At 33.3% G+C, this 12,137-nt stretch overlaps 1 protein-coding gene and 1 non-coding gene across 2 annotated transcripts; both read right to left on the bottom strand.

Moving 5' to 3' along the window:
- Positions 1–99: 99 nt before the first annotated feature.
- Positions 100–5,349, bottom strand: LOC114178839 (formin-like protein 6). Its single transcript, XM_028064956.1, has 4 exons — positions 3,285–5,349; positions 2,999–3,201; positions 1,436–1,677; positions 100–1,334 (listed from the first exon to the last, which is right to left on the bottom strand). The coding sequence occupies exons 1-4, from the start codon at positions 4,682–4,684 to the stop codon at positions 540–542; spliced, it is 2,640 nt and encodes an 879-aa protein (XP_027920757.1). The 5' UTR covers positions 4,685–5,349; the 3' UTR covers positions 100–539.
- A 4,369-nt stretch (positions 5,350–9,718) lies between these two features.
- TRNAM-CAU lies at positions 9,719–9,790 on the bottom strand. The gene has a single exon. It is a non-coding gene; the product is annotated as a tRNA-Met (tRNA).
- Between the last annotated feature and the right edge of the window lie 2,347 nt (positions 9,791–12,137).

The following is a 12,137-nucleotide window of genomic DNA, read 5'->3' as shown; positions in this document are numbered from 1 at the left end:
ATTCTGAATCTGCTCATATGCACACACACATACACAAGTGCCTTCGTTGTTTAGTTATCTCTCCTCCCCAAAACCACCACAAACACATAGGATTTGCAAAATCACTGCTATTTATTATTAATAAATTATTCAAAAAATACATGTAAAATATCATCATATTCTATAGTATGAAAATGTTTGTGAATCTAACTTAACAAAACCTACCATAACTATGGGAATTGGGTTCGATTTGAACTAACAAAAGCTATGCATGTCTTGCACTAAATTTCCCATTTAATGTTCATTTCGGGTTATTATGAAATTGAGTGGAGGTGGTAAGCAAAGTACAGATCCTGTCAACAGCTTATTCTCTTCCTAATGGTGCCTTTAACTGTTTGTTCTTCAATCTTGTGGATGGAATTCTTAGGCACCGGTAGAAATAAAATCTGTTGAATTTTATACCTATGGCCCTAATAGGGGAAATTAACTTAAATTTGGGAAAACAATCATATTAGTTTGTGTTATACTAAGGCACCCTCATTTCTTTGATATAAACGGCACTAGGGGGATAAGCTTTCCTCGTCTGAACTTCTATCTTGTCTTGCATGGTACCTGTTGAGAACAGGTAATGATGCACTTGCGGCTATCCTGAAGGATCTAGCTGAACCAACCACAGTTCTATCCTGCATCCTTCCCACTTCTTTACACACTTGATCCAAACTATTTAGAAAGTCTCTCACAATCATAAAAATTCTAAAAGGGTGCGCCTCTTCCTTTGCCGCATCACCATGAAAGTAGTCTGTAACTTCTTTCACAAGGAACAAGGCCTTTCTCTCATCAGCCTTGATCCTAACAATTTCCTCTTCAGCGTCTTTCAGAAATAGCCCAGTTGAGTTAAAGAAATTTCCATACATATCTGGCTTTCTGCACTGCAAAACTAAGCTCACTTTATCAAGCCCACTTTCAAGCTTTGAGACATAGCTTCTCAACACATCCGAGTCCATTCCTGCTGCCTTTTTGACATTACCTAGGTCTCTACTCAGTCCAGCCACAACCTGCAATCCTTTCTTTCTGAACTCGTCCTCGTTGAATTGGGAAGTTGTTTGGTTTTGAACATTTTCGTTTGCAGATTCACCATCTGTTCCTTCAGATCTAATGATCTCTTGGACCACAAAGTGGAGAAGTGTTGTCTTCCCATCTGTGCCCTTTATATCTACCAGTTTTAGAAGTGTGTCTAGTTTGAAAGATTTAGCATCACCACGGTTTGTGCCAACATTCATTCTGTTTCCTGTCCTTAGAACGGCTTCAAGAAGTTTGAGGAATAGCCGACTGTGCTTTAATTCCTCACTTGCAGCCTGGTAAATGTGAACCGTTGATTGATTAGTTTATAAAGAGGCAGAACAAAATGCAGTTGAAAGCAAGACATTGAATAAAGATAAGGATGAATATAATATACCTCCAGTGTCTGAAAGGACTTCCTAAGGTAGTTAACTTCTGTTTCGAAATTTGCTCTGTACAGCATGGCTTCAATTCTTTTAAAAGCTAAAGGGATATCAAGGACTGCTTTAAGAAATCTTTCTGCAGAACCAAGTCTTGATAGGTCACCATCATAATTTTTAAGTTTTATTTCCTCCTCCTTTGTTAGTGCCATCTTCACTAGAGTCTCCAATAGCTCAGTTCCCAAACCTTCAGGGTTCCCTGTGTCATTCAAAAAGCGATGCCACCTAAAAGATGAGTTTGCTAGGTGGAAACATTGGTTGAAGATAAATTTTATGTATGTCAGCGAAGTAACCAAAGATGTTAGTTGATAAAATATATTTTCAGATATTTGAATTCACATGTTTTGCAATGGTATAAACTATTAAAATCGTGCATCTGTGCACAATAATGACGACAATAGAGAAATCATAGTTGAATACTATTGTGTAAACGTAGAACGTTACTCGGCCATGCGTACTAGTGTTCTGCATGTACGAAAAGGATAGTAATGGTCTTGTGCGAGAAATCAATATGCTTAAAGAATTACTATTGGAAACATGCTAAACAATGTACTGTAGATAATGTAGCTCTTATTCTACTAGAAATTGAATGTAGATGATACATATTCATGCAATTGAAAATTCGTCATCAACATTTTATATTCAATTTCAGAACTATTTATTGGAATAAGGACAAGTAGACAGTGAAGAGGCTATAAGGGAGAGTTGCTGGTTTATCTTCAGATATCAGATTAGAAATTAGTAATATAAAACAAGTTAGATAACACCAATCATCCGAAACAGATAAAATAAAGGAAGACTGAAACTGAAGCAATAGAAAAATGATATACCGACGGAATAAAAACAGAATATAATTGGGCTAGAAGACTGGAACAAAAATAGTAAAAAGATCTGTCTTTATGATGACACAATCATGGCAGTGAAACAGGTATCGCACTGCTTTTAGGGAAGTTTGACCGTTACAGCTAAAAAAGGCAAAGCTGAGTAGTTGATAAGATTGTGACAGTACTAGGTTGGTCCATTAAGATGCCAAGGGCAATAAAGATAATTCCTCAAAAAAGAAGGGAAAATAAAAAGAGTGCAATAATGAATGTGAGATCTTTCTCGTGTAAAAGTGTGAAAGAAAGAGCCACCTTGATGATACAGGAAGTTTTACTATTGTTCAATAGTCAATACTTATGCGGATGTTAATAACCAGATCATGCTATGTTTAATGAACTAGATCTGAATCTCATATTGCCCGTTGAAATTTGTAGTTTGACGGCACCCTATACTACCTAGTTTAGTTCTGTTTTCTTATCTCCCCTAAAATATCTAATATAAAATAATCCAACAAAAATAATATTTTCAAAACAGATAGACATTATGTGTTTGTTGTTTAGCAAGGTGCACATAAACCAGTGAATCAACAATCGAGATCAGGCAACCATAAAGCTGCACAACGCAACAAAACACCCGATTTTTGGTGCAGTTGAAGTGCGATTACTCTCTATATCCAGAAAAAGGAAAAATAAACTTACCATCCAAAAGAGCTTCGCACACCTCATCTCTTGTGACATTAAGTGCCCTTAGTAGTATAGCTATGTTTTGGGATTTCTTGGGGTCTAAGACCCTGTTCTCGAGTTCAACAGGGGGAAGAACTGATCTTCTAGTGACAGTCTCTTTAAAAGCAGAACCTGAAGATTTGCAGCCAAACAGGGTCTCCATCATGTCCTCATTTAACCTACACACAGAAACAAACCACCAACATTAGTCCACCCACACCATAGAATCACAGTAACCACTAACTCATCTCAATTTACTTACTGAAAGGAGCTGGATTTTAACTGATCCCACACAGTGGTACGGTCCGAAGTAGCACAAACTTTATCCCAATGCAGAGCCTTCAACTTGGGTTTCGCTCCATCCACGTCATCACCTGCATTTCTTTTGTCAACTTCCTCAGTAGAACCTTTCCTTAGACTAGCACTGTTAGCAGAAGATACTCCTCCATTCGGAGACCAAGACTCTCGCTGCTTCCTTGACACAGAGGACGAAGATGCACTAATTGACGGAGACCAACCCTTCCGTGACGACGGAAACGACGGCGGGGGAGGAGGAGGTGGAGGTGGGGGTGGAGCAGCAGGCTTGATAAGATGAGTCAAATTCGGTGCTGGGGGAGGCGATGAGAACTTTGGTCTTCTAGAAGGACCCAAGGTAGTTACTTTTTCTATTTGCTCATATTCGGTTGAAGCTGGTGGCGCCAGTGCCGGCGGCGGAGAATGCTTCGCCGGTGGTACGACCATGTTTCTGATATCCGGCGAGGGAGCAGAGAACCGGGATTTCGGTGAAGTTCTCTTCGAGTAAGGAACCACCGGAGCAGCAGCACCAGCCGCTGGTATGGCGGCGGCGAGAAAACTGTGGCGCGACACGGGCGTGAAACAATTCTCTTCGCGGCTAAGCGACGAGCCGTGCGGCGAGTGAAATGCCGTCTCACAGCTTTCCTCCTCGGACGATGATGATGAGTCGGAGAATCCTGCCGGCGGCGAGTGGCTTTCGTCTGGCGGCTTTTGAGGCGGCGGCAGAGGCTGCAGCTCGGGACTGGGGCGGTAACGGTGATCGGAGTTAAGCTTAATAGAATCAAGCTTTCGATAAGGAGAAGTGATGATGTTCGTTCCGTTGGGTTCGGTGAGCGACGTTCTGGCGGGCTCCACCGTTCCAATGTAGAGGAAGCTCGAGGGTGGTGGGGCCCGCGGAGAATCTTCCGGAAGCCTACGAGAAACGAGTTTCTGAGTTTCCACCGGGTGTTTTGCTCTGTGCCTGTACAAGAAGAAGCCCAACGCGGAGAACATTCCCAGCGTCACGATTCCCACGGAGATCGCAATTGCCACCTTCTTCGCAGGCTTCGTGGGCTGCGTCGCCGTCGGGTTCGCGATCACAGCGCCGGAGGATGTTGCCGGAGGCAGGTTCTGCGCTGGCGGCGGCTGCCCCGCGGGATACTCATTGAAGAAAGGAATGTCGGGAGAGGAAGGAATATCCGGGGGCGGTGGCGGCGGTGGGGTGAGTGGCGGCGGAGCCGAGAGCTCCGGGAACAAAGGCTGGTGGAGAATCCTTCTTGTTTCATTGAAAATGCTGAATTGAGTTGTGTTGGTAGCTCTGGAAGTGGGAAGTAGAGAGAACGATGATAGAATGAAAAAGAAGGTGAAATGATGATGGTGAGGTTTCATAGTGAATTTTGCGGCCTTCTCTGCTTATTATCGCCTTTTGTTCTACGCAATAATACATATCTCTGGTTTTGTTTGCGCAAATTACTTAGCTGGAAAGACAAGCAGAAAAGGAAAAAAGAAATAAAGAAAGAGGAAACTTCTTCGGGTTGTATGGGAGTAAGAGTAAATAGTAAGGAGTGAGGAATGTGAGGTGGCAGTGGAACATGGGTGTGTAGTTATGCATAAGAACATAACAACGACGATGACAGTTATGGAGTGTTACGTAGGTGTTGTTTTTGTCTGGGTGGTAAGGAGGCCTAAGCAAAGCATAAACTCTTTGAGAGATGCCGTGAAATCATCCTCTGTGTGTGGACATTCTCCACTTTGTCACTTTATCTTTTTCTTCATCTAAGTACTTGCTTTTACACTTTTCAGTTAAATATATATCGGAAAAAAATAAATAGAAAGATGGTCGGAATAAGCTATAAACTTGCCTGGAATGTAATAGATACAGCCAACTGGTTCAAAACTGAAGCGAATGAGATGGCGTGTTGATGGAAGGGAATCCTTCATCAGGACAAGAACACGTTACCTACTTAGGTAATGGTATGCAAATGTTACCATACGCTGTTATAGTTTGCTACCTTCCTACACCCAACTGCATAATTTCTAACCCTCGTAACAGAATTAGAAACATGTCTTTCAGCTTCTTTTGTGGGAAAGCAAGTATGCTTAATGTAAAAATACTGTTTTTTTTTTTCTTTCTCTATATGTTTATGTTAAATAAGTGAGACTAATTTTTATTTTATACTGAGAAACATAAACAGATAAACATAATAATCTATAATGCAGAAGAAAGAATGCGTATGTATTAAATTTTATTCAAATTGAACCACGATAACATAATAATCAAATTATTCAAATTTTAGTACATTTTAAAAATGTTGATATATGTAATAAGACATCAAATCATTTTAAATCAACGTAAAATTGTCTACATAAGATTTATGTAGAAAAGAATGTTTCACCTTATGATCATTTTGAAAAAATATAATTCAATTGAAAAATAATAAATGATGTAAAATCTTATATTGAATTTGAATTATTGCATTTTTTTATTATAATTTTATACATTTCTCAGATGTGTTTGTTCGTTTGAAAATTATAAAACAGGGACAAAAATTTTGGAAATTAATTTTTTAGAATTAATCACAAAATAAATAGCAAATGATTTGAAGATAAAAAATTCATTACTCCATACTGAACAGTGACCATTTTTGCTGACAAAAGCAAATATTATTAACCAGAATCAGTGATAGATTTATTGATGTAAAACAATGAGAGATTTACGCACATACATCATTGACAAAAACGAGTAACTAATTTAATCATGTAAATTAATGATTGAGTTAGTGACAGTAATTAGTGGCTGATTTAATAATTAAAATAAGTTATTAATTTAGTGTTTAATTTTGGTGACAGGTTTCATGATCGATTTTTTAGTCACTAATTTTATTATATTTTCAATTTATTTTTCCAAAACTAATATACTTAATAAATTGTTTTTAATTTTTAATTCTTTATAAATGTAATACCAATAAAGATTTTAGTTTATCTCAAAATAGTTATTTTTTAAAAAATAAAAATAAAAAATGTTCATACTTCATACTTCATCTAAGTACTTAAATGGATAAATAATTATATTTAATATTTTCACGAAAGTTGAAGTTCAAAAATCATAGTATTGTATTTGTAGCAAGATCGAGGTGGGTTGGAAAAAAAACAAAAAATAAAGTTGTCACAATATTTATTAAGAAAATATTAAAAATATCATTTAGTAAAAATGGGCAAATAAAATTAGACGTTTGAATTTGAGAATATAAAAAGGATGTGTTAGCCTTATGCAACGTGTTATTTGATGTAATATTCGATATAAGAGAAACGTGTTATACTCATATTCATATTTTTTTGTTGATAATAATAAATTTTCATTATTTATTTTATTAAAAAAATGTAAATTGTTACAACTCATAAATCATCGCCAAAAAATATTATCAAAGATGTACACCACCAAGTCAATCTATTAACATATTTGTGTATTTTTTTGCAACCATTATTATTCTTCTGCTTTGAATTTTATTAATTTTTTTAACAAAAATATTAAAATATTAAGATCACTAATTATCTCAACTTGCATACTTAAGTTTTATAATTATCAAGACATTCAAATTAAACTCGTATGATATTTTTAAATATTATTATCCTTTATAATTAAAACGTGAAACTTGATTTTAATAATTATAAGATATTTTACATATTATTATACTTTATTAAGATATTTTTTATATTTTCAATTATTGCTTTTTGAGTTTTTTACATATTGTTCTCTTCTTCCACTTCCATATGCATTCTTTTGTTTATGAAAAGAAAAATACTAATTATTTTTTCTCTCATCTTTTATTTGTTCTCTTTCATCCTTTTTATTTTGAAGAAAAAAAAGATAACTATTTCTTGTGTCACTTGATAATGTGAAATATTAGTTTAATGATTAATAGGAGTTTTTGCATATTTTGTCTCACTTGATAGTGAAATATTAATTTAATGATCAATATTTGTTTTTTGTCTCACTCATTTGTAATATGTATTTTTTCATTGCCGATTTATAATCATGTCATGCTTATAATACATTTTTATTTTAGTATTTATGTCTCTCAATTTTTTATTAGATTATGATAAATTATTTTTTAGTCTTAAATTTTTTTAAAATAAATATATTGATGAAGAATAATAAAATAAAATTATTTTTTCTAGAATTGATATAAAATAAACTAATTGTGAAGATGAAAACATGACAAATTTAACTTATTCAAGTATCTTAAATTATGGAATCATGATACTAATGATTCAATTATTCAATTAGAACTTCAATAAAAGAAACTCTCTCAAAATTGTTGTTGATAGTTATTTTAAAAGGTATATTTACAATAAAAGAGAACAAAAGACTAAAAGAATTACTATCCTATAGTAAACAAATACGTACTAATCTACTTATGTTAAATCACTTAAAACTAAATATTTTTCTAGTGATGTTTTCTTTAGACACAAACAAGAAGACCCTCTAACCTGCATTGCAACTCTCTCTCTTTATATATATATATATATATATATATATATATATATATATATATATATATATATATATATATATATATTATGACTAGAATCCAGAATTGCCATAAACTACTTAAAAGATATCCTTGAATAAGATGACTTAAACACCTTGATTAATTATTTGAACTGCTATTATTTGTTGGAAAGAAACAGTTCTTAAATGAATATTTTAGTAAGAATATACTCTTTAGTGGCAGATTTTTCCGGCACATTTGGACTCTCTTACAAATTATATTTCGTCCCAACCTGCATCCCACATGTTATTCAGACTCTATTAAGATTGATTATGCATTAACTTTCGTGCTTAATCATATCTAAATTGATAAAAACAAAAAACAAAAAACGCTTATACTAAGGGAAGTACTTAACAATCATATAATTGGATCTGAATTCCAGCTCCTAGAGAGAACAAGAAAGATTTCAGCAATTAAAAACATTCAGTAGTTAACGTTAAGTGTATGTATAATATATACACACTTCCTTTCTCTCCGATCCCGATCAACATTTCTGACGTAGTTTTTTTTTTCTTTTAAATTGAACTGCTTTATGAAAAGAAGAAAAAAAAACTATTTTGAAAATCGAACCCAACCGTTTGAACAAATCAACCGGTGAATCCGTTACTTAATTAGTTTAAAGAAATTACAAGAACAACTTGTCGATCTAAATATGTTTAAATAAAAATATTTAATAATGTATTGTTTTATATTTCTATTAAAAAAATAAAAAACATGCTAAAATATTTGTTAATTTTTTATTCTACATATAAACATATTATTAACAAAAACTTTTGATATATTATTGATATTTTGATTTAAGTATCGCAACATATATTTTATCTTAATTTCTGTGTATTTTAAATGCTAAAATATAGATATTTATAATATTTAATTATTATAATAATGTTTTGAATATTAGTTCATCCCCGATTCTCCATAACGGTTGAATTGAATCTTTTGAATTGGAGATGATAATACATAAAATCTGAACAGTGTATCCTCCTACCCACATTTAACAAAATAAATAAATAAAAAAATACATACACCATGACTTCATTCCTATGAAGGTAATATTTTCAATTTTTATTATCATATAATTGGATACCTAAATACATGTAACTACAACTCGTATCCATGAAAAATTCCAAACCCATACCACTAAATTTAGCAATTTTTAAATATTTATCTTGGAATAAGCATGGATAGATTTAGGTATACTTTGTCATAAATCAGTATTTTGATTGGTTTAATTCCCAGTCCAGTTTAAAAAGCATTGGATCAAAATCCACAACTTTTCCTTACCGTTTCTAGTGCTAATAAATTAACATATATTGAATAAAAAATATTTAATATAGTAAAGAAGTATATTAGTTGTATATAGAAAATACATGACTATATATATGTTTAATTTTATTTCCATCGGTTTATTCATTTATTTTGTTCTTCGGATGGACTTGGTTGAGTTATAAAATATCATTACTCCGACCTTTTAAGTGACTATACTCATGTTTAGCCCAAATCCCACCGGTGATTGGAAAGTTTTTTTTTTTTTTTTATGTAGATCACGAATTCTAAAATTATAAACATATGAAATTAAGTAAAGCTGAAAAGCACGTTTAAACATTGTGAGAAAGTTATTGTTAATGTTGTCCAAAGGTACTTTATCACAAATCACCTTGGATTAAAAGGTCACCATTTCTATTTTAACTTTCCCTCACCACTTTTTTTTTCCTATTTGTCATCATTAAATCACTCTTTTATCTTATCATTTTTTTTTATAATTTTAATTTGTATACATTCCTTCAAACTCAACATTCCCTCCATTCAAATCACAGAACCATAGGAAAACATAAAAAACCAAAAAAAACAGAAAGATCGGAAGCCACTCTATCAGAGCCAGGTTTCGATCCTGGGACCTGTGGGTTATGGGCCCACCACGCTTCCGCTGCGCCACTCTGATTTGTTGAAAATAACTTGCAAAAGGTTGTATCTATATACTCCATAATTGTTATGTTTTTAAGTTTGATAGAGTAGTCCCCTTCCCTATAGTATAATATATCTTTATGTAAAAGTTAGTAGTGTTGATGAGGATAGAGAATAAAAAGAAGAGAAACAATGTAGAAGAAAGAAGATGTCAGGATTTGAGACAAAGGGTTGTGGGGGGGTGCAGTGCATAGTTGAGAGAAGAGAGACAGAAGATAAAAAAAAAAAAAAAAAAAAAAGCATGAAAAAGAAGTAACAGTTAATAGTGTGCACTCATAATACTAATGTGTCGTGATCAAAAGTTTGATGCTTTACTTAACTGGACAACGTCTCTTCCTCTTCAATAATACCATTCCAGCTTTTGATTCCTCTCTTTTATTCACTTTTCAGCTACTTGTTCATTTGGGTTTAGTCTATTCTATCATTATTTTTTGTGCTCGACTTTGGGGGAAATATTCCTCACGCTACATTTTTTTCCTACCCTAGTTATGTCCCTATATAAAATTTGGACATTCTACCCAAGTTGTGATTGAGCTTGTTTATAGGGTTCATCATTGAAACAACTATACAATAATGTTTTGTAACACTCGGAGCTGATTCTATTCCACATCATTGGCATCATTGCTTCCTTGAAGGTTCAGATTTGCATGTGGGCATGCCTTGGATTATGCATGTGTACCAAAGGGGTTTTTCTCCTTCATTTCTTTGGTTACAGACAGGAACATTGTTCCTTGAGAAAGACATTTTGCCGCACCTTATTTCTATCAAATGACAAATGTTTTTGCTCCCACTCCACGTGCCTTGTTACCAACAAACTACTCTCCAATCATGCAATGTCAAAATGGTGTGTGGCTCTTGTCACATTGTTGGTTGGTGCTGTTCTCACATTTTTTTTATTGATGAACCATGATACATAAATCTCACGTACTGATTCCAATATGATTGATTCAAACTTGAGGTTTCTAAATAATTATAAGGTATAGTTTAGTGTAGCAAAGATATGTTCAGATATCTAATGTAAAGCATGTTTTTTTCTGTTTCAAATTCTCAATCACGTTTGCAAAAGTGTCAATGTTTTTTCTATAGATCTAATCTAAGCTGTTTTTAATATTATATTCAATTATTTAACTTTACTTTCTATTTATTTAATATTACCGTGAGTATTTCCGGGTATAGCCATGATTGAAGGCCGGACTTAGTAGTTTACAGAAAAAATAGTTTGAATAATCCATATAATTTTTTTTTAATTTCTTCATCAGACAAATTAATTTCTTTCACAATTTTTTTTATAAAAATGAATTTAATTCATTAATATTTTGTTTTTATCTTCCCTTCATCGATCCTTATCCCCAAACTTATCATGATCTTCGATGAATATGTAGATGGACAAAACTAATTCTTGCCCCACCATTCCTAGTCCCCAACCTCCCTAATTCTCCCCTACTCTTGAAAACTATAAACACACAAAACCAAAAAATAAATAAAATTGCATAGACATTTTTCATTCACAACATTTTCCTTCCTTTCAGCGTTTCATGACATTTCTTTATTTGATTTTTCTTACAAAAAAAAAAAGAAAGAAAAATCCTACGTATGAACTAAACTGCGTTACTATTTTTACTAAGGAAGTATTTGGTATACAAATAGAATGAGAAACACGAGTCCATCTTATTCTTTTGTTTTACTCTTATTTCACGTTTTTTTTTTTAAATTATTAAGTATAACATAAAGTGATACATTTATTCTAATTTGATTTTCCAAATGCTGCCCAGGTTAAGTGATACACGAAACGAATAGCATGGGCTTCCACTTTCTGGCACTTCCAATGGGCCACAGAGATGGGCTCGACAAGCACCACAGATTGAACATGTGTGCTTAGATGGGCCCATCTATTTTCTACCACGTTCATTATTTCATAGCTATTATTATTATTGTGGGCTAACTGATAATCAAGAGGGGAATAGGAAATAGTAACAACCATATTCACAGCTTTTACTACTTGCAAGTTGTAATGGAATTTATTTGTGAAAAAGTCATAGTTTTTGTTTGGCGGGGACATCGATTAGTTTTTTTTTTTTTGGAAAAGATAAATTTGTACAACATAATTATGGAGCTACCCAAGGACCCAACCCACACCCTTTCGATAAAGGTAGCTTTGACCTAATTTTTTCCCAATTTAATGGAAAATCAGGGACATAAAATAATATTGAATTTTAAAACTCTACTCATGTAAAAAAAAATACCATTACCTAATTAAAATTTACTTATATTATTATTGTTATCGAAATGGGATATATCTAGTTATTCTAACTAACAAATGCAAT

The sequence above is a fragment of the Vigna unguiculata genome, chromosome 3 (assembly GCF_004118075.2).
Source record: "Vigna unguiculata cultivar IT97K-499-35 chromosome 3, ASM411807v1, whole genome shotgun sequence".
Classification (NCBI taxonomy): domain Eukaryota; kingdom Viridiplantae; phylum Streptophyta; class Magnoliopsida; order Fabales; family Fabaceae; genus Vigna; species Vigna unguiculata.
This window is presented reverse-complemented; position numbering and strand designations above follow the sequence as displayed.